General features: G+C 44.5%; 1 protein-coding gene across 1 annotated transcript; it reads right to left on the bottom strand.

Moving 5' to 3' along the window:
- Nucleotides 1-7,759: 7,759 nt before the first annotated feature.
- LOC146590719 (somatomedin-B and thrombospondin type-1 domain-containing protein-like) lies at nt 7,760-22,212 on the bottom strand (the record flags this gene model as incomplete). Its single annotated transcript, XM_085314252.1, has 5 exons — nt 7,760-8,712; nt 13,711-13,887; nt 15,991-16,069; nt 16,986-17,180; nt 22,104-22,212. Coding segments are annotated over 5 exons (678 nt in total), but the record flags the coding sequence as incomplete, so codon positions are not given.
- Nucleotides 22,213-22,217: the final 5 nt, after the last annotated feature.

The raw sequence follows: 22,217 nt of genomic DNA, 5'->3' as shown, positions 1-22,217 counted from the left end.
CCAGTCACAGCTGTTTAATAAGCCATTCCAAATAAGTGAATGTAGCAACCACTTCTTTAGTGTTGTTTTAGAAGCCGTGTCTGGGGCATGTGAAGTGCTGGACAGCAGTGCATCTGGAGGCATCAGCTGTTACACCGCACCTCTCCTGTTACTTATTAGCAGCCCATTTCTGTGTCCCGCTCCAGTCCTCCCATGACTACTCACTCCAGGCAGGCTCAGGGCAGCCGAAACATCTTCTCTGACATGTCAGCGGTCCTGTCATCACCTTTACATTAGCAGCARTAACTACTGACTCCAGTTACTGTAAACACTCCTCTCTCTTTGACACCCACAGCCATATCAATTTTATTTTACTTTGTTTTTGTCTCCTCTGTTTCCAGGAAACCTCTGTTAACCACTATTAATATTGCAATTCTGAATGTCAGAAAAAGCAGCTTAATGGAGTGCAATGAATTCTCAAACCCAAGGCTCCCATCTGCCATCAGTCTGTTTGTGTTATGACACAGAAATTAAGCCACACGGCTAACGTGTGGTTAAAGTGGCTACAGAAATATCCACACTTGCCCCACGAGCCTGCTTCGACAGTTTGGTGGCTAGGTTTTCAYGATTTTCCACAGGTAGGGCCATCGTTCACGAGGAACAGTATCAAGACAGGGGCCAACTGCTAAATATGTAATATGAGAAGTACACAATAAATCCTGCCCAGCACACTAAGGRTTAAGAATAATATAAATAGTGAACAACTGCTGGCCAATAGAGACCACCTAAATTTGCAGTGAGACCAGCTCAGAGTTAGCCACCTCTGGTGCCAAGCAGCACGTCATCCACCTTGTCCTGCCGCTTGCAACCAGCCAGGCTACGTGCACAGGCAACATCCAGCCATCAGGTAAGAGCTGCCCTCCTGTCGGTGCCCTGGTACAGTTAACTTTATCCATGCAGGCAGTTCTGCTAAAGCCGAGCGCATTGCTCTCACGGGTAGTTAGAAATTGCTGTCAGATTCAAGGCCTTATTAAGACTGGGACCTTTGAAAACTAAGAACAGATATAAAGCCAGCAAAGATTGTACTGCTAAAACACTGAGAATGGAGTAACGATGCAGGAATGAGCACTGCTTTGCAGGACACAAAACTGATCTGCCTCTGCGTTCTCCGTGTGGTGTTTTCTAAGGAAACGGTCATGTAAGGAAACAGAGCAACTGGGTAAGGAAGACGCGCGGACACAAAGGGCAGTGCTGAGGCTGGCCCTGCTCTCATGTATACTTACTTTTTTATTTTGAAGCTTTCTGATTGACAGCAAAAGCTTAACCAGTTTCTGAAGCTGAGACGTTTGTGTTCACCAAGCCCTGCAGTTYGCAGTTCACCCTTCAGTGGTGGAAGGTGGAAGTTTGAGGAATTCTTTTCCATGAGATTTTATTTTTTCTGCCTCTTCCTTATCGCTTTTCAGGCTCCCAGGCAGGCTGAAGACCGTGATCTTTCTCTGGCCTGCCAATAAGACTGTCCCTGGCAGGGCAGAAGGGCTGTTTCCCTTGTCCCTCCCAGTAGCCAGGCATTTCTGAAGATAACAAGAATAAAATATGTCTTACATCAGAAGCGTTAATATTTCATAGGCTCTTGCTGGTAGCAGCCATATGGCTATGAAGGGTCATTTCATGCCAGCAGTTYGAGACGAGCTCTGCACGAGGGACTGCCAGGCATTTTGGCAAGCTTTCAGTTGCTTATAGCTTCACTTCTACGGGAACTTCTTCCCGTGTAAAGACCTGATATTCCCCCCACTGCCCAGAGCGCTCTCCTCCTCTTACAGCACAGCTCCTTTCCATTTTGTTGACTTGTTAATGGCAGAAAAGAGGTGGCCTTACACCGCGTTCATCCCCGCTGGAATATGCGTACGCTGTCCCAGGTGGTGATTGGGTTCTGTGACACAGGTCTTGGTTGGCAGGCAGACCTGCAGCGCACAGCATAGCTAAGACTTTCCAGTTTGCCCAGTGAAATAACAGTGGTGTTTTTCTTGCAAATATTTAAGCATTTTCTGCCTTAGAAAAATGAATGACTTATGACTGTGTTCCCAAATTGGGTAACACATTAATATTCACAGCACAGAAAGCAGAGGAGCTTTGCACACAACCCATGTACTCATTCATACCTTTCAGGGTCCATCCTTAAACAGGCAAACCCAGGATGAAAAGCCAGGCAGAATGCAAGCCTCATGGCTCTAAGGTTTCATAAATACATGTGACCTGCTCATTACAGCCAGGCTTTTGTATCACCATGCCCAAATGAGCATCGTCAATGCTTACAGTAGGGAGCTGAGTGGGAGAAGGGAGTGAGGAGACTTATGGGCCTACACAGTTGCGTCTGAGCATCATCTGTGAAACTACTCGCTCATTTATCCCCTTTGAATTAACATCTAGCCTTATGCCACCCTCCTTGTTAAAGCRTTTCAGGGGTCTGTTTCTGTATTGCATGCAGCTGCTAGACAGAGTTAAAACAGACAGAAAAAATAACAGAGGAAGGAAAAAAAATAACAGCATCCTGTTGCCACATCTGAAAACCCAGAATTTCTCCAGCTACCATTTTTCTAACACAATAGATGATTGTTTTCTGGAAAAGCCCTCCTACATCAGGCCATTCTTCCCAGCAGTTATGACACAGAAATGGGTAACAGATTCTGCAGTGGACATAGATACACTCATGCCCAGAGAGGGAAGGCATCCAGCCGTGCTTTGTGCTCTGAAACAGGAGCCCCGAGCACTCACAGACCAGACTTAGCTTGTGGATGGGCAGAAAGGCACAGTAACAGAGAGGCCAGAGCAGCACCAGCTTTTGCGGTCAGCAGAATGGGCTGAGMATCTCCCTCTTTTTAGATAGCTTCTGCTCCATTTTCAGAGGGTTAATGCATGGATTACAAGACAAGGAATAACTCAGGAATTGGTCCATTGGTCTGAGGATCAGCTGGAAAGAGGAGGAAAGTTAAAGCCCATTAGGGCTGGCAACACCCTTCCAGTAATTCAAAAGCACACAATTATTGGTATAGAAGGCTACGAGAGACCTCAAGGAAAACAAGCCCCAAGCACATAAAGCAGCAGCAAAAAAAACAACACAGAGAAACAGGGCAGTGTTGACCTTTTCAGAGATCCCAATGTGGGCCTTCAGGATTGGGAATGAAGATCAAAAATGTTGTGCCCTGTTTCCAGTGTGCATTGAGATGTGGAACTCATTGTTTCAGGGGAGCACGGGGTCAAATATTGTGAAAACAGAGCAATATTATGATATGTATCAGGAGATGTGGACAAATAGCACTACAGTTCCAACCTATTCCCTTTCCAATATTCATTTAACATGTTTTTAAGACACAGTCAAGCACATCTTGTCCTGAATGTGAGTCTAGGTCCCATTCATGTCATAGTGAGCTGCGCACACATGTCACAGGACAAAGCAACTGTTGGTGTCACAAGCCATCAGACTGGAGGCCCTGCATAGCCTGGTAGATCTCTGCAGATGGTGCCTAAGTGTCCACAGAACATTAGAAGTGAAAATATTTCCTCCAGCTTAGGCATGGGAGAACTACAGAGTTTTAAAAATTCTCTTGCCAATATTTTGTTTTGTGATTTTAAACTGCAAGACATATTTACAGAACAGAGTAAGCTCTACAGGTTCAGAATCTCCTCTTGTTTCTCACGTCTCCTCCTCTGTTTGCAGTACCACAATCATCACCAAGCAACCAATGTTATAACAGAGGTTAGAGGAATCTGRAAAGAACTTCAGAAAAATGTACCCCTTCAAAAATAAATCAAGAAGAAAAATAAAGGAGGAATCAGGGATGTTAATATTTAAATACTCACAACAAAGGATAAAAACAGACTGGACTTGAAAAGCTAAAGATAACAGAGCAGTGTCTTCTTTATGGAGAAGCATTGCTAACTCCTGCCATTCAAGTAGAACATGCTTAACTGTTTTGGTCACTGAGTGAAAGAAAAACAAGCAAGCAAGCAAGCCAGCCAGCCAGCCAGCAAGCTTGTTGAGCTTCATTTAGGAGCAATAAGGGTATATAATAAAATTACATTTTTTTTTACTGGGGGTTTGGGGGTTACTTTTTTTAAAAAAAAATCTTCGGCTCCTGAGCTTTCTGGGCACATTCTCTATCCGATTTTTTTTCCCCTTTATTTCTTCTTCTTCCAAATGTACAAGGGCTTCTTCCTTAAAAAAGAAAGCAGATTCTCATACATTCAGATGATTCCAAAAGCTGAGCCCCATCTATCTTGATACTCAGGGAGYTGGTAGCCCTGACTAATAATGCAAGAAAAACAGTCTTTTACCACAATTTTAAATGCAGAAGAAAACTGGTTGAATTACAAGCTGGATACTACAGGACTAGACTGAAGCACACTCAGACACTCCCAGGACCTTCCTCCCTCTCACACTCATGCTGATGAAAGATTTCTCTGCAACTGAGAAAACCATATAGCTTCTCTAGTGGTTGGCAAAATGGCTTGTATTTTTGCCTGGCTCTTCACCATTAAAAAAAATGTGATCCCTCATCTGGAATGCAGAGGGAAATCTAGAAACATCAGTAGAGCTTATTTTTCCTTTTACATTAATCTAGCTCACTRGTGTTTTAGTCTTATTTTCTATCCCTTTCATTTAGAGCCAGGCTTGCATCCACAAAGTGAGCTGCGTATGCACAACTGGCAGTTCCTGATTATTGCTGCCCAACAGGATTATTTATGAGAGAAGACGACTAAGCTGCTGGCTGTATCTGCTTGCCGTGGGAGATGCTCTCCTGTTGATACCCAATGGTAAAAGGTTTTTGGTGTTGTCATGGGAACAGCTGTCATCTTCAGAGAACAGCCTTTCTTCAGTGTGAGGCTGCCTTTCTTGTTTACTGTACAGTCATCTTTCAGGAGTATTTTGTCTTGGGTTTCCAATCATCTTATCTTTCCCAAAAGCCAGGCTGTAGATACGAGGAAGATGGTGATGATGGATGGTGGTAAAGTCTCTAGAAGGGAACTGACAGGACCCAATATTCATCTACACCATGAGTTAGTTTTGATTTGCAGGAAAAGTGATCTGACAGCTTATCTTCTCCTTCAAAGGCTCACTCGTGCTCTCTCTCATACACACACACTTGTATTTCTCTCCTTCCTTCCCRCAGGAATTTACTACAGGTTTGTTTGTACGGTTACCTAAGGTGCAGAGTTGAAGTCAGCACACTGTATTGCCCTTTTTAGACCATGTTGATGGACTGAGACATTTGCAATGTTGGGTTGTGTCACCGAGTGACATAATCTTGGTGGAAATCTAGTTGCTCCAAGGGTCCCTAATGGGCTAATTCTCACATGTGCCTGCATCCCCTGGCTTCAGCGGCAGAGGAGGGAGGTTACAAGTCCTACCAAGCCACCATCAGCAGCTCTCGTCAGAACCTCATGTTATCACCTCTTAGAGGTTGCGACAGCAGCAAAGAAAACCATGACTTGTCATTGCTATAGCTACAGACTATTCTGTGCTTACTGAAATACTGATTCAATATCATAGCTATCTCACAGATAGAACCCAAAAGAGACGCCATCCCTTCCCTTCATTCAGGTAGTAGTAGCTTTCAGAGATAGGCAGGCTTGACCACACATGAAGCTAGTCACGCAAATAGCTGATCTCTGATGTAAGAATGGATGTGGAGGCAGGAAGACATGGGAAAATAAGTCATTTTGATCAATTCAAACTGACTTTTTTTTACCTCAGTATTTTCTCTGAAACAGAAACTTGAAAATAAYGAGGAGGTTGAATCAGACATTTTGTTTGACTAAGATTCTTTCAWTCTTGAAATAAAACTCCAGAATTAGAGATCAAGTTATTTCAGTTAGGAGTAAAAACATTTTACYGCTTCTGAATCCCCCTCTTTCCTCTGTCTCTGTCTAAAAGGAGTAATYATCACATGTGGTGTGAATTCACAAGCAGCTTCAGTAAACCTAAAATATATTCTAGCAAACTTATTGTGAACTGCCAGAAAAGCTAATCAATCTCAAATTTTATAAATTTTAAAGCATTCTGAACTAAAATATTATTCCTGAAATAGCCTCTCCTCAAACATCTCCAGTCTCCATAGCTTCACTCACYCAGGAGACTAATTCTGCAAACTTTCTACACACCACATTTACACTGACACGAGCTAGAGCTTCCTAGTTTCCGTCAGGATATAATGAAGTATTGCCYAAGGAACCCCTCTTCAGGCTCAATTATTCTTGAGAGACTGAAGGAGAATGGTCATCTTTTTTCTATAAAGTTTGGGGTTAGGGAGGTTGTTTCACACCGTTTACACATGACAGGTGACAATTACCATTTCCTGGAGAGTTTACAACAAAATGGATTTATGTGAATACTACATACTTGACAACAGGTACTATGATAATCCAACAAATCTTTTTATGCATAAATGCAATATAGTTAATGCCTAAGTATTCGATAATTGAAAGGAATTTCAATTAAGGCGTTCTAATATGCCACATCATTTCATTGATTATAGTAAGAGTCATTCCTAGCAGACACTATCATTGATAACTTTGCGATACAGTAACCTCTCACCTGACTGGCTCTGATATTGTAGAACAGGGGCACTAGGACTAATGCAACTTTTGGAAGACTATGTTTATTAAACATTATTAAGCAAAAACTGTATTTTACAGATTTGGTACGCAATTCTGAATGCACCTCGTCAGAGCAGGGATCAATGTTACCAAAGGTTTGGGCTGATTTTTGAAGTGAAAATTGTTTCCAATGGTGGGCTCCATTCTGCTCCTGAAATTAATGGAAGCTTTTTTGGATGCCAGTGGCCCAAGAGAGGGCTTTTTCTGGGTAAATAAAACCTTCCCATGATTAAATTCTACTATGATTACATTAAAAAAAAAAAAAACAGCTTCCAGCTTGATAGAAATTCCTCGCTACAAGAAATAAAACACTGCATGCTTGTTACTTATTCATAAGCAATTCCTCAAAGGATCGCATCCAACCAGTGAGTGCTCCTGAGCAGGTCACAAGGGTAAGCTGGCTACAGACTATGTCAGACAGTAAAGCACAAGTCATTTTTTTCTTGCTTTCTACTCTGAGATCTCCCCACTGTGAGACACTAATTCCCAGAGACAGCTTGTAACATACAATAAAAAGCAGAGCTGTGCTCTAAAGCCCCACTGTACTGTTCCAGGGGCATCAGGCACATTCGGGCCTCGCAGCACCTTATCACACACGTGCCTCTATGCATCTCAAGCATCGACCCTGCAAGCCCTTTAGTATTTTCACAAAAGGTTCTCAACACATGGAGGATCCTACATGACTCCTACATGGATTTCATGATCCAAATTATAAGATAGACTAGCATCTGACTTGGCATTTGAGCTCAGTTCTGGRCCCTCCCCCGCCATTTAATTGGACTGTGGTAAATTTAATTACCTAAAATGCTTGCCATAGCACCACTCCATCACAAAGCACAAGTCCTTTTTGTGCCTGGCCTTCAAGTTATATTTTGTTTTAAGTATATTAAGAACAATGTGCATATTATAAGTATCACATCCACCTCTGCATACTGGTAGGTCACAGTATTCAACTACCTTCAGGAAATTCAGAGTGGTTCTGGAACTTGATAGCAGCAACATCTCTCCCAGTTTTATCAGTGCCAGCAGAGGAGCCAACAGCAAGATTGGCTGGAACAAATTAGGCAGTTTCAGGAGCTGAAGAGCTGGCACTACAGAAATTAATCACACAGATATACACTGGGGGTACATCTCTACTCTCTTTTATTTTCCATTATAGAAAAACATGAATATAAATCAGAATATAAAGAAAATATTCCAAATATTTTCCAGTAGAAAATACAAAACTACAATTAGTCCCTCCTGGTGCAGACAGGTTGACTTGATATTTAGAGCCCCAAGACCGCAAGGCACTTTGAGGAAACCCAGAGATGTTCCTTGAAACCTGAAGTCCAAGGACATAGCTATCCCTGGTACCTTCTGTTCTCAGATTTGAACTGGCTCATTTCCTCAGCAGGGCAGTATTATCTATAAGACTGAGGACCAATATGAAATGGATGAGACCGGGCAGGGTAAAAACACAAGGAAAAGATATATAAATACAAGCAAGAAGCAGTCAAAAAGAAGTGCTATTGCCATGCAAAGGAGGCACTTGAGTTAATTCATTTTGCATTTATGATTATGCAGTGAGACTTTGGCAAATAATAATTAATCATGGGTTTATATTGGCTTTCTTCTGTGTGCTTTCTTATTTGGTGAATCCTACTCCTTTCAAGGTAAGGGGAATTTGAAAGAAGTCATCAGGGTYAGAACGGCCTCTCCCAGGCAGAAGAGGCATCAAGGCTGGATCTGCTGAGAGAAAAAGATGAATGCTTCAAAGCTAATTTCTTTGAAAATTGAGGACGATGCAYGACACACAGGATTCAAAACTCCCCAGGGCAGACAGCAACCTCTTGGAAGCAAACAGTACAGCCTTTGACCCTGAGAAGTCATCGATTTGGTTGTGGTTACTACTACTACTACTGCATGTTTGCACCAGACAAGCTGTCACCCCGCTCTTGTGCTGGGACCATTAGGAGAATTCAGATGAACAAGAAACTGTGAACAGAGGGACAGGAGCAAGTGTCCAGCTGGCGAATTCTCTTCCAGGTTCCCCTGCACTGAGGGTTCCCCACAGCTTGCCAGTGCAGCAGCTGATTCCTGAAATGTAATCAGAAAAGGGAGAAGGTTAACGAACTGCACTCCCGCTGCAGCAAGTCACTTGTACAACTAGGGCTTAAGTCACCCAGTAAATCSCATTTAGTTTGCTAACATTCATTTTCACTCAATGGTCCTTCTATTTCTGTGAAGAACCACCATCTGGAGTGACTCTGGTAGGATTATAATAGTGTGAAGTGAAGCTACAATCAGTCCTCTTAGGAACACTAGACTGGAAGAACTGGAAGAAGCAGCACATACTGTAGATGTCAAGTCCAAAAAATTCACAGAAATATTCCCTCAAGGTACCCATCATTGCATGTAACAACTCACAAAACACTCCCACATCCCCCATAACTCTCATACTGAAGCATCTGATGGGTTGCAAACTGGGCAAGAAAAATCCCTTTCTCCGTTTTTCTTTATGGCATCATGCTTCCTCTTGGCTAGGAGAGCTGCACTGCCATCCTTAGACATCCAGCTGCTGAGTAAGCACCCAGCATGCCGTACAGAGCCCACTCCTATGCAAGCAGGTGCAGAAACACATCAGCACCTCTACTTAGAGCATGTTAATGGAACACTTGTCCAAGCTTTCTAACCTCGCTAAGAGCCAGGCATTTCTGGATTGTAGCTGGCTGGAGGTACTAGATCTTTGTGTGCTGGAACAAGGCTACTGATGAGTCTGTCAGGTGGGAGGTAGAATAAAAAACATGAGCATTATTTCTAACTCCTTTGTTCAAAGGCAATCCATGAATACATTGACCAGAACTGAACAGAGAAATATCCTATTAAAACAATGAAGCTAAAGATCCACAGGCTATTTTTCATAATCAGCAGCACAAAAGAAGTGCTGGCCTAATAGCTCCAGAGGTTGAAATTTTGCTACAGCAAAGGTTCACTGCAGGCAATAGAAGCACCATCTTCATTACACAGATACTCACTGCCCCATAATCACATAAACCYGGGCTTGAACAAAAGACCTTTAAAGCCTATCTCCACGTGCAGATGGAGCACGAGAAATGAGACATGCACAGTATACCCCTTCCCAGATTTTAGCATTTAGTGGCTTAGGGGAAATCCCCACATCAGCATGTTTCAGCCCTGACCTATAGAGAAGCACAGACACCATGATTTGATCAGCTCTTGCCCTGTTCAGAGARCTGTTCATAGAACAGTCCAATATATCCTTAACTCCTGCTTGCTTTATAGTTCTGTGGAAACTGGAATTATTGCTGTAGCTTCACAAAGATAACCCTGCCCTTGGTTTAATGAGATGTCATGCTCCAGAGCAGGGTTTTATGCATTGCACATGGTTGGAAAAAAGCTCAGTGTTTTTCTTCTGACTTGGGGTCATTCAAAATATCAGAATCTGCACAGGGAGAATTAAGATCCCAGATAAAGCAGGCTGCATGCACAGAGCAGTCCCACAGTCTGCAAAACTGTGGGCTGCAGCTTTACCTTTAAAGGAATCTCTTCCTTAAACACAAGGTAAATGTGCCAAATCTAGTCCTGTTGGTGGAGAAAACAAGTATTGTCTTTATCCTCTTCCCATCCCCATCATCATGGACATAAACTATTGCAGTCTGGGCATTTATATGCTACAACTGCCTCATCTTGCTCCAGATGATGAAGAGCAGCTGATCCTCCTAGATACAGACACAGTAACAATTTCACAGATGTCAGGTTTGCTACCCTGTGTTTGGTTTGCAGATCTTTTAGAAGATGATCCAAAATTAACAGAATGATTTCCTAGCTCAAAGCTCTGCCCTGTCTGTCTCAAAAATCTTCTAGAAGGAAGAAGCCAACCAAAGCAATTGGAATATCCCAGCTGTCCTCACCTGATCTGGCCACAGATCTGGCCACAAACAAAGGACTTCGTGAAATGAATGAAAGCTCCTGAGGTTTCCTCAAAAGGGTTAAAATGAACTAGTGTTTTCTAGAGAGTGGTAGACAGGTGGAAGGCATAGATAACATGCATCTCTCAAACTTGAAGCATTTATAAACCAGACTCCACTTAGACACAAGAAGATAATTAGGAAATACTCATCAAAATATACCAGCATTGCTGAGTTTAAAATAAACTCTGTCAGATGTTTTCCTTCCTGAGAGTCACTCTTGGAACAATATCTCGGGGAACTAAATGCTGGCACAAGCTGCCAAACTGACGGCGCGAGAAGCAGAGCGCGGGCACAGCGTGGGTGCGCCAGCAGCAGCAGCTGTGCTCGCTCCCCCAGCGCAACGCTCTAGCCTGTGCTGGCACGAGCTGGGCCAGCGAGTGGGGGCACGGATCTGCCTACACAACCACTGGCCTGAGGTTACCAGCAAACTGTCCACATCTCCCTGGCAGGATGACCAGCAGCATTACACTGGCAAAAACTTGACACCAGCCTCACATGCCTCCCACATCCTCCTTCTCAGGGCTGTAGTTGCCCTACCTTCTTCTTCCACCTTTCCTTACAAGCATCACATTTATGGCCTCCATATCTGGCCAGCAAGTCCCAATATGAGGACGTCACCACATAACTCCTACACAGCACTGCTCCCGCACATCACTGCATGCTCAGATACATCCCTTTGCTCTAACATAAGGCAAAAGCCCGTGCATAGACACTTCCTTCATCCCACTCAATGGCTGTCCCCACCAACAGACCAGTCCCTTCTCTTAGATCATGGAGGATAGTTTTCTCCTCTTTGCAACCTGGCAAAAAAATGTATTATTTCTGTAAACCAATTAGGGGACAGTTCTGTCCATGTAAATAATATAGATATTAATTACTATACCTTATTATACTTGGCAGTTGGGACATTTATATCAAGTAAATCACGCAAGGTGCTCAGCCCTAGCCTCCTTGATYCACCATTGTAAGATTATACAGTGATGCAGAACACAAGACTAAGCCCTRGAGGTTTCTACAAGATAGATGGGGTTATCTACAAGATAAATGTCAAACACAATGTATGCTTCACACAGATATGCAGTTTCAGTGAGAAAGCTGCAGCCCAGTGACAACATTCACGCTCCACCTGCCAGTCACCCTTTCATCTCTGACAAAACTGCCTAGCACTGATAGTTAAAGGAGGAATCAAGTGTATCTTAGAGATGAGCTTTTACAGATCTGAGCTATGTCCACTCCTCAGGATAGGACAAGACAGCTCTGCTTGTCCTCCAAGCCCACATTACTACCCTAGCAATGAACCCAGGTGAGGTTCACATTCACATGCACACAAACACACACAGTTCACATCTGCCTACAAAATGCCACGTAGACATGACTTCGTCTGACATTACAGGCAAGGGGTAAAAGCTCACTGCATTAAAAGATGGTTTCCCTGTTGGTTCTCATATGCCCATAATGAAACAGACCTGCAGATTTGTCTTACATGGACCAGCCCCTAGGAGGGTGCAAGCCTCTGGGAACGACTTCTAGGCTCTGCTCAACTGGGATGGAGTCAAGCCAGCTGCTGAGATGTGGAYTGAGTCCAGGATTACTGAAGTCAGTGGCCACAGTCTCACAGACCCCATCCACCCCACTTCACTAACTCTACTCCTCTGCAGCCTGCCAGCACAGATCAGATTCATCATTCCTAGGAGACACAACAARATTTTCTCAGTGCTTCCGTTCTACGTACAGCACGTTGTTCACCAGATAACCAGSTGAATGAAAACAGAGCTCCTTTTTTTGCAGCCCTGTTAGGAAATGAACTTTTGCAGACATTTTTATTTCACCTAATCTGATCCTCCTGTATGGCTCCAGGGTTTTAGTAAAACAGCATTATTGTAAGCTTTTACAATCATTTACATATTGAATGAAAGTAAGAGTTTAGCCTGGCCACACCAGTTAAATTTTTTTCCTCTTTATCTGAAAACATTTTGGAACCTTTCTACATAACAAGCTGAGGCAAGGAAGGAAAAAGACCTTAACATGATTTCCTCTTATTAAAAGCCTGAGACAAACCCTGCCTAAAAAGGCCATTACTGGCATTCCTGGCAGTATGATATATTATGTGTTTAAGGTCTAGTAAGGCTAGTATAGAGTTGCTAATTCAAATGAATGTATTTATTTCAAGATGTATATAGATTTTAAAAATATCCCTGCCCAGCACTGACAAGCAATGATTTCTCAGGCAAGGCTGCAATGCAGTTCTGCAGGACACTTTTAATAGACTCAAAACAGGGTTAAATTCCAAGAATATCAGGATAAAAGAACTGGAAAAGCTGCACTCCAATGACCACAGCAGAAGCTTTGGAGTCAGGACTCCTCTGCTCTGTTGCTGGCTCTGCCACAGACATGTTTCACAGCTTCAAGCAACAAGTCATTCCCTTCATCTTTGCTGGAGTCTACTCATCTGTAAAACCTGTGTGGTCCTCATCAATTACTCCAAAGCTTTCCAGGGAAAGGATGCTGAAAGTGCAAAAATTTAGCAGTTCTTCCATCCATCCTCAGAGCCAGCACTAACCCCTGTCCCTGAGTCAGCTGCCACTCTCCAGAAATATCCATAAAGGGTCACTTGCAGAAACAAAGTCCAGATCAACATGAAGCCATTCCAGTTAARCTAACAGTGCTTAACAATCACCAATAGATTTGTCTGTTTGGTTTAATTTGCCATCTGACAGGCCTGTTAACCTTACAGGCATGGCTGGAATGTCTTAAACAGAAAAATCACAACTGTGCCACTTAAAATGAAAAGACAGTGAGATTTAGCTCACTAAGTGCAGGGACTCACACACTCCAGTTCTGGCTCTGCCACTGATTTACCACGTGAGCTTCGCTAGGTCATTTCATCTTTGCAGGGAAGTTRTTAGAATATTTCCAGCCTAGCTCGTGGTATGCAACAAGGACTGAGTCAATGTATGTACAATGCTCTAAAGGTGTAAAGTGCTGGCTGAGTGCAGTGCATTATGAAATTGGGACAAATCTCTCCAAGCAGATCAGGGGGGAGGAATGTAAAAATTCAACATGAAAAACCTGTGCTAAAGGAGGCAGAACCTCAAACTCTTACTTTTTGCTCCCGCTGCCGTCCCCATAGCAATGCAGACTCCTGGAATCCAGCGCTGGGTGCTGACACTCCACACACACGGTGTGGCCCTCCCGGAGGTACCGCATCCAGTGGGTGTACGAGTGGTGACTGTGCAGACAGCCCTGCGTGATAGCCACGAGCTGGAATTCAACACAGTACCTGCAAACAACATCACAGATAGGGTTAGCTCGATAACCAGATTGTAACCTTCCACAGGAGGGGAGAGACAGACTAGGATGGGTGAATTTAAAAGAATTAAAAGATCAATTCAATTCAAAGAAAAAAACACGTGAAACAAAACGTATGGTCTGCTGGTATTCTGACAAGGCTAAATGGAGCGTAAAACTACTCYGTTGGTGCTTTCCAATGCACGTATCAAAGAATAGCCAGGTCTATTGGCATGTTTTTTTACAAATGGGGACACAGAGGGACAGACAGATCAAGTATTTGACTAAAGTCAAAAAACAACAGAATTGAGTCTTCCAGTTCCAAGCCTGGTATCTATTTGCTGAACCACACTTTCCCCATCGTCTACTCCCAATTATTTATAATGGTTTCGTGCAGTTTTTTTGTTGTTGTTTTTTTTTGGAGGGGTTGTTTGGTTGGTTGGTTGGTTGGGTTTTTTTTGGACAAGAGCTAAGATTTGGTCATTAAATGTTTTTCTGGTTATTGTCTCCCTCCTAGGAGACACAGCGAAGTTGTCATGTTTTGGTGGGAGGACTACCAGATTGACACAACACTTCTGCCCTGCTCAGACTGCTCTGCTCTGCTTTTAACCAAACCTGAGAGGAAAGTCTCAGAAAATTGGCCTCATTTAGAGGGGAAAACCAAGGAAATACAGTAACGGTCTGTAAACACAGCAAAGAGTTGGATTCTAGTCTAGAYTAACTGCATATAAGTCATCACAGGGATTTCCAGACACCTTCCAGTAGCATGCTGAACCGTGTAAGTAGTTTGTTTCCTTGTCTTATCTGGCAGAAAGAGAGAAGGAATAAATGTGTGCGCAATGGAGCCATGCTAACACTTCTGGATTGCACAGAAAGAAGGCTCAGCTAATGAGGAGCCCATATGCTCTTTCCTTCAGACACTTAAACGAGGGGGATGGAGGTACCCACATGCTATGGAAATACCTACATGTGCAAGATCATGTGGGGAAATGAATCAACAAGTGCATGGCTGCTTCATACTGCAAGAGAGGCTCTGAGACACTCCACGTGGCTTTTTGGCATTTCCAGGAATGGCAGCTCTCAACTACAGACGAATCTACTACGGACTGCAAAAACTTTCCCTAGAGAATAACTATCCTGCAAAGCTTTATAGAAAGGGGTTACAGGATAGGAGGCAACATTTTACATCACTGATACAGCAAGCAATGACCCCCACCAAAAAAAGAAGAGGACTGGGAAGGCTGATGTCATCTCCTTCATGTCTGAGGCACCAGCCTGGAGGAAAAGCAGCATACACACACAGCTGTGTACAGCAAAATGCAAAAGAGAGCTTTCCTCACAGCCCTGTCCGTACCTGTGCTGTACAACAGTGCCGGGGGGGGAAGGGGGCAGTCTTACAGCCAAGAGYAGCAGATGGATCTCGCTCAAGCGCTTGAGGCAATCAAATCACCCAGTACGATGAACTTCCCATGYAACAAGATAGCAGACTCTGCCTCTTGAGAATTCACCTGCTTTACACAAAACAGTGCAAACTACACCTGATTCCACTTCTTATATCGAGGTGCCATCCCTCGGCACTACAGTTCCCAGCATATTTACTGGGACCCAGCATTAACTCTCTGAGGCCAAAGATAGCACATTTCTAATAGCCCATTTCTAATCTAAAACACCTGTTTTCAGTATAGAGCTTAAAACCAAGCCTATATAGCAAACAAGGATCAAAATGAAAGGTCTAAATGGAAAAGAAACTGTGGGTTAGGAACACACTCTTCTCTCTCATGGCAACTAGTAGAGATTCAAAGGTCCTCTAAGGTTAATGTTAAAAGTTTCAATCAGTAAATGATCCTTCAGCAGTGATGTCATGAACTAGGATCTGATTTTCTATCTTGTACTGGCTTTGCATCAAGACAGACCTTAGACTCGCTGCAGATGCTGCTGTCGTGGAGGGGATAACAGCTCCCTGCCTTAGGGAAGGGCCCTCGTGTTCCTGGAAAAAGCTGATTCCGCTCAGCAGAAAGCTGGGCCCAAAACTGCAACTGGAGAAAAAAGATGAGGTAGAGTGTGTCTGTGCCCCTGCGCTGACCCCTCAACTTACCCTGCTCTTTCGTTGCCATCAGCTGCAGCTCTTTTTTTCCTTGCTTTTCCAAACCCTCCTGTTGTTATTAATGCTGGGACTATGTAAGTTAAAAAGAAAAGAGTACATAGGATAAGTGACAATATTGCACTAAGGCTGTTTAAGTCTGCAAAACAGTAAAAAATGGCCTTGTCGCATGCTCTTTTATCTTTGGCAGGAAATCGAAAACAATTCTAACCTTGAATTTTCTTATTATCAGTGACTACTAACCATTGCACTGAAAAGAAAATCTGTATTGTTTCTGATTTTTTGCCTGAGTACAGTGATCCTACTTACCAGACACACCCAGAAGAGAGAGGGGGAGGCAATATTCACTTAATACCAGTGCTCAGTTTTCAAAAAGCTAGTTGTAGCTAACTTCCAGAATAGACAGATTTTGACCCAGAAATACTGGCACAAATCACAAATCAGAAGCAATTCTTCTAAAAATCAGTAAAGGCATGTCATGAAAAGCTCACTTGAACAAAATCGGATTGGATCTTTTCTTCCGAAACACACTGGAAGTCTTCCCTGCTCGCACTCTCCTTYGGTGTGCAGAAGTCATACCTTGCCTTCGATGGGTATTGTTCTTTCATGACTTTTTACAGCTGACTCATAACATCAACAAAATGCTCAACATCCACTTACAGAAGTTCTGAACAGGCAGAAATACACCAACTTTATCAAAATTACAAGAGATTTACAGTCACAAAAGCAGTATAGCAACAGACCTGTAATACTTCACTTTTGAAATGGGCCAGCTTACAGCAAATGGCAGGCACTGATCTCAAACATTTCCCAGGAAGGATCTCTCGAAGCCTCTGKGTGAAGGGTTCAGTTCCCAGTGACACCAGAGAGGCCCACAGCAAATATGCTGGCATATGGAAACAATTCTTCTCAAATACAATAAAGAACCAACTTTGCTGGCCCAGAGTCCTCCTCCTTTTCTGAGACAGTTACGTTTGCAGCAGACTTACTCAAGGACTGTTTGCACTCGGCTCCTTGCTGACTCCAGTACTCCACGCAGCCAGCCCTCTCCTCCAGAGGAGGGCATGGCTCTCCGCCGTTCCTGGGCTCCTGAACAACGTGCCGCCTCCGAACACGATACGTTGTCTTGCAAGGCTCTGCGCAGCCGCTCCACACACTCCACTGCGACACGACACAGGAGACAACTGGAAGGGTAAGAAACAGGAGTGCAGAAGGTTACAGAAATCATACAAATGATACRCCTTCTCAGAAAAGGCACTTTCTGACAGCTCAGTACAACAGCCTTCCGGATTTCACAACTCCTTTGTAGCCTGCCTCAAAGTTGTGTTGGGCAGTTCCCAAACTCTTAATAGCTCTTTTCCCAGTAAAGTACTTGGTGAGAAGATCCAACGATCGAAGCTGGTCTGCATAGGGCCAGTGACCTCCCTCTAGCTACACCACTGCAAGCCTCCAGTGCAAACTGTCACCTGTACCAGATGGACTGAAAAACAGTTTTAAATTGAGACTAGGTCACACTGAGTCTGTAAGAAATGAAGAGAAGGGGAAGGGAGGGTGTTATACATCTTTCATGCAGGTAAGGCCTAAAATCCCACTAACTTCTCTTTTCAGATGTCACACAGCAAGCAACGAGCAGCCAGGAATCTGCACCATGTCACAGCATGCTAGAGTTGAGAGCAGGGAGTTCAGGAAGTGAAACGCAATACAGTGGCTTCCACCTTGTACAAATCACAAAATATTTTGAGGAACTAACTCATGATTTTGTACTTTGGGAATCAGCAGTAAGTAATGCTTCAAAAAAATCTTTGCATCATTGAGCATCTTTGCTTGTTCTCAGTACCCACAGTACCAGACTGCTAAGCCTTGGCATATAATTAGTTGAAGAAATCTCTTCCTTTAGCATTCAGTATCACATCCATTCCCTCTGTAATACATTGGTATCATTCCCTGTGTCATGTATCCCTTTCTGATATCTTTCCCATCAATATACCTATAGTTGAGTTTCATGAGATCGAATCTTTGGAGGGACCCATCAAAAATAACACCGGACACCTTCAAGAGAAATGCACAGCAGCATTTATCTGCTAGGCCCTCTCAAAGGCACCCTGGTGTACTTGATCAATTGTGACTAATCAACACCACCTAACAGGAATAATATATTAAGGAGGGAAAAAAACCACACACACACACTGGCAGGTCAGTCTGGAGAGCTAGAAAACTTGTCACATCCTTTAGATTTATGTAAGAAATACAACAGGAGAAAATCACAGATTTTGTTCAGATTTTCCACCAGCAGGATTATTCACTCAATTCACTTCCCACTATGTGCTGCCTCTCTCTTTGCAGCCAAGCAGACAAAGCATCGGAGTTGTTCTCAGTATTATTCACAGAAGCATTTTAGATTTCAAGCAAACACCCTGCCAAGAAAAAAAAAAAAGAAAAAAAGGAAAGAAAAAAAAGAAAGAAATACGGAGAAATTTGTACCACCATCTCCAGGCCAGTATTGTTGATTTGGTGGGTCTTGATATAGTCACACGAAGTGTTAAAAACGGGTTGAGTATATGTGCATTCACATTTTCCCCTTCCAATAATAACTGCTAATTTTGCAAATATTTAGACAGAAGAAGGGTAAGTTCTGTCTTCCCAGAGCCTTTCATCTACTTGGGTGGCAGCTCCATCCAGCAAGCAACATTTGGACTGAGCACAAACCTGGGATAGTCAGCCTTAACAGGATGCAGTGAATGCAACAAGCCTCCCACTGGCCATAGGAAAGCAGAGGTAAGTATAGCAGATGTTACATAGCATCACTTAGCTTCACTGTCCCTACAGCATTACAGAGACATTTCTTCCCATATCCACAATTAGGCAGACACAAGCACGCAGATTTATTACTACAGCACAAAAGAGATTACCTGCCACACACAACTCCCCAAAACACTTCACTGCATCCCACTGCACTGCATTCCCACTCTCCGTCTGTGAACCGTGCCATCCTACTGTGCACCTGATGCAGCTGAAGAAAAGGGCACCAGTATTTCAGCTGTGGCTATTCCAGTGTCCCTCTCCAGGCAGGACACTGGACAGTCTCCCGGCAACTGTCTCTGGTCAGCTGGCATCAACAGGCACGCAGCCTCACATGCCTTTTCTAATTAACCGTCTCTCACAGTTCACAATCTTTTGGCCTCTTTTGATTTATCTCAGGCAGCTTCCAGCATGCTTCATCGGGCATACCGAACAGCAAGCTCTGTTGTGCCCATTGCCATAGGAATTACTGAGCCAATCTAGCTGTTTGTTGGCCTCCTCAAGCCAAATGATCTTCCCTGCTGAAAAATCTACTCGTGTTTTTGCTATATTCTCAATTGGCCACAGTCACTAGTGGCTGAAATGGGCCAGATATGAAAATATACGATGCCAGCACTTCTCAGGACACCAAACATCTATGAAGACACTTCAACTGCAGCAGCAAGTAGGTGCCTTACCAGGTTTCCTACATTTCCAGTTCAACCACTGGCTGCCTCTTGCATACAGTGACTAGTTAGTTTAGAGACAGCATTTACCATGTTACTAAGAAAACGGTCCTATTGCAAGCTAGCTTCCACCGAAGTCTCCGTGAGCACTCAGGAGGCAAACTACACAGACTGGAAGAATTTGACCCCCAATGCTGAGCTCAGGCATGAGGAATTCCTCAGTTCTAAGTCCAGTTCTGCTTCTAATCTGCTTTTTTTAAGCTCAATTTTAAAATACAGAGGAGCCCGTTTAAATCAACTAAGAGACAAGATGCTCAGCACCTTACAATATTGTGTGTTTGCACTCAGATTTAAACAGGCATTCAAAARCCTGAGACCCTCTGATTTGTGGGGACACTGCTAAACACTGTTGTGAATCCCAGCTTTCCCAAGCAGCCTGAGTTTGATACCTCACTTTATTCTCCATTAGAACATAAATAACTCCTAATTACCAAATTAATCTCATTTGAAACTGTTGTCTTTAGAAAGTTTAGAAAGGTATTTCAAAAATTATTTCTTTTCTTTTTGTCTCAGGGTACAAAAAACATCTTTTTTAAACCTATTCAAAGATTAGGAATTAAATCAATCATCTAAGTAAGTGAAATATTTCATATATGCAGCAATGCACCAAAAGAAACCACACATATTGGATCATAAGCTGCCCAAAATTACTCCTTTCATGCATCTTATTTATTTAGAATCTTCTGCTCTTTTCAGTTTCATTTGGCTTCAGATATTAGCGCCCTTATCTTAATATTTTGCTTTAAAGCCACTTTGATAAAGCTGCTCTACAGTGGTGGAAGACCTACTGGGAAAAAAAAAAAGATGATGATGATGATTCAGGACGATGAAGGAGAACTGGATCCCTTACACCCAACACAAACCAGTCACGAGAAATTATGGAGAAGCACCTCGCTCCGCACACACCCAGCTTTGCGTCCAAACCGCGGCAAGCAGAGCGCTGCTCTTCCTGCGGCGAGCCAGGGGTGGGCGCTGCGGCAGGCGCGCACCGCGCCGCGCCGAGCCGAGCCGAGCCGAGCCGCGCCAGGCTCCAGCAAGGGCCGGCGCAGAAACGGAGCCGTAACTGCCCTTTCCTGTCTCCTTATGCCGCTAACAAGTGCCTGCAAACGTGTTTTTCTTATTCCTCTTCTGCGCGTGAGGGATTCCTATCTATCCCCGGTCTGAAAACTCACAAAGCAGCAGGGTTCGGATACAGCCGGGCCAAGGGAATACCCAAGTGCCCAGCCGTGTTCAGACATGGAATAAGGTGTCCATGAGCGACAAAATGCCTTAAACCTTCTGAAGAGATATGAAAGCAAATTAAAATGGCAGAGCAACTAGGAGATTAATAACCTTAACCCTATAGGGTGTCTGTGAGAGAACAGCCCAGGACTGCAGGGAAATAGAGCCACAGGCTGTGCACGGTGCTGATGCTTCAGTTGTTCTGCACACCTGAAACGGTTCGGTTTCAGGGTTTTTCAGGCTGTGTCTGCATCTCGCAACATGCCCATCCATTGACATGTTCAGCACCAGCACAGCCAAGCCGTACTCTCCCTTCAGACCTGGATGGTTAGAGCTGGGGCAGATTCAGGGGGTTGTATGCATGTCATTTTTACACTTGTTGCTATTTACCTTGCACTTAAGATCACTRGCTTTAAGTTCACTCCCAAATGATCTAAACAAGTTATTTCCCACCTATTTTCCAGCTCTCTCTTGAAATGAATTAAATGAAATCACCAGAACTTCTGCCTATCTGTCTAAAGCAAAACTTTGCTTTAAAAACTTTTGTGTGGCTATGGAAAAAGAAAAAAAAAGAAAAAGGAGGGGGGAGAGAAAAAGAAAAAAGAGGGGAGAGAAAAAAAGGCATTATCTGAGTGCATAGGACTCTCTAAGGATGCTTTGCAGGAAAAAAGTATGTGATTGCACCACTCATTGAAACGGGTTACCTCCTTAATTCAGACATATGCTTTACCAGAACATGTCTACGGAGCGCTGCCACGCTCCCTGGGACGCAGCAATGCCCAGGGACGCGAGCACCCAGCTGCACAGGAGCTGCGGCAGAGGCTTTTGCCAGACCAAATGCCCACAGCAGCAATCGCTGGAGCTGTCTGTGCCTTTTGCAGGGATACACGGATTAACGTGACCGGTGAATTAGATCCATCCATAGTAACTCAATCCCCAAGAGGCAAACGGGGGCAGCCATCCTGACTCGAAGAGAAAACGTCCCGTTTCACGTTTGTGCCGTGCGCCAGCTTGACAAGTCGCTTCACCTCCCAGTGCCTCCGCTGCCCGCGCTGGAAACGGGGACTCTCACCTCGGGGGTGCCCCGTCGGGCCCCACGCTCCCCCGGCAGCGCCGCCCGCGACTCGCCCGGACCCTGGCGGGGGGCTCAGCACCCCCGGAGCCCCGGGCACGGGGCCTCAGCACCCCCGGAGCCCCGGGCACGGGGGCGGGGGGCTCAGCACCCCCGGAGCCCCGGGCACGGGGGCGGGGCGGCAGCGGTGCCCTCCGCCCCGTGCTGCTCTGCCGGCCCGGGCCGCCAGCGCGCATCCCCGCGGCCAGCGGCGCGGACCCCGCGGCGGCCGCCCGCCGCGCTGCGCTCACCCGGGCAGGCCTGCGCGTAGTCGTGGCAGCAGTCGAGGGTGTGGGCGCACGCCTGGTCGCAGTAGCAGGGGCCGTGGGAGCCGTCGGGCCGCCAGCCGGCGCTGAGGCAGCGCA

Source organism: Rhea americana, unplaced genomic scaffold, assembly GCF_003343005.1.
Source record: "Rhea americana isolate MKP2758 unplaced genomic scaffold, rheAme1 scaffold_4, whole genome shotgun sequence".
NCBI lineage: Eukaryota > Metazoa > Chordata > Aves > Rheiformes > Rheidae > Rhea > Rhea americana.
The sequence above is the reverse complement of the archived record's forward strand: the minus strand, read 5'-3'. Positions and strand labels throughout refer to the sequence as shown.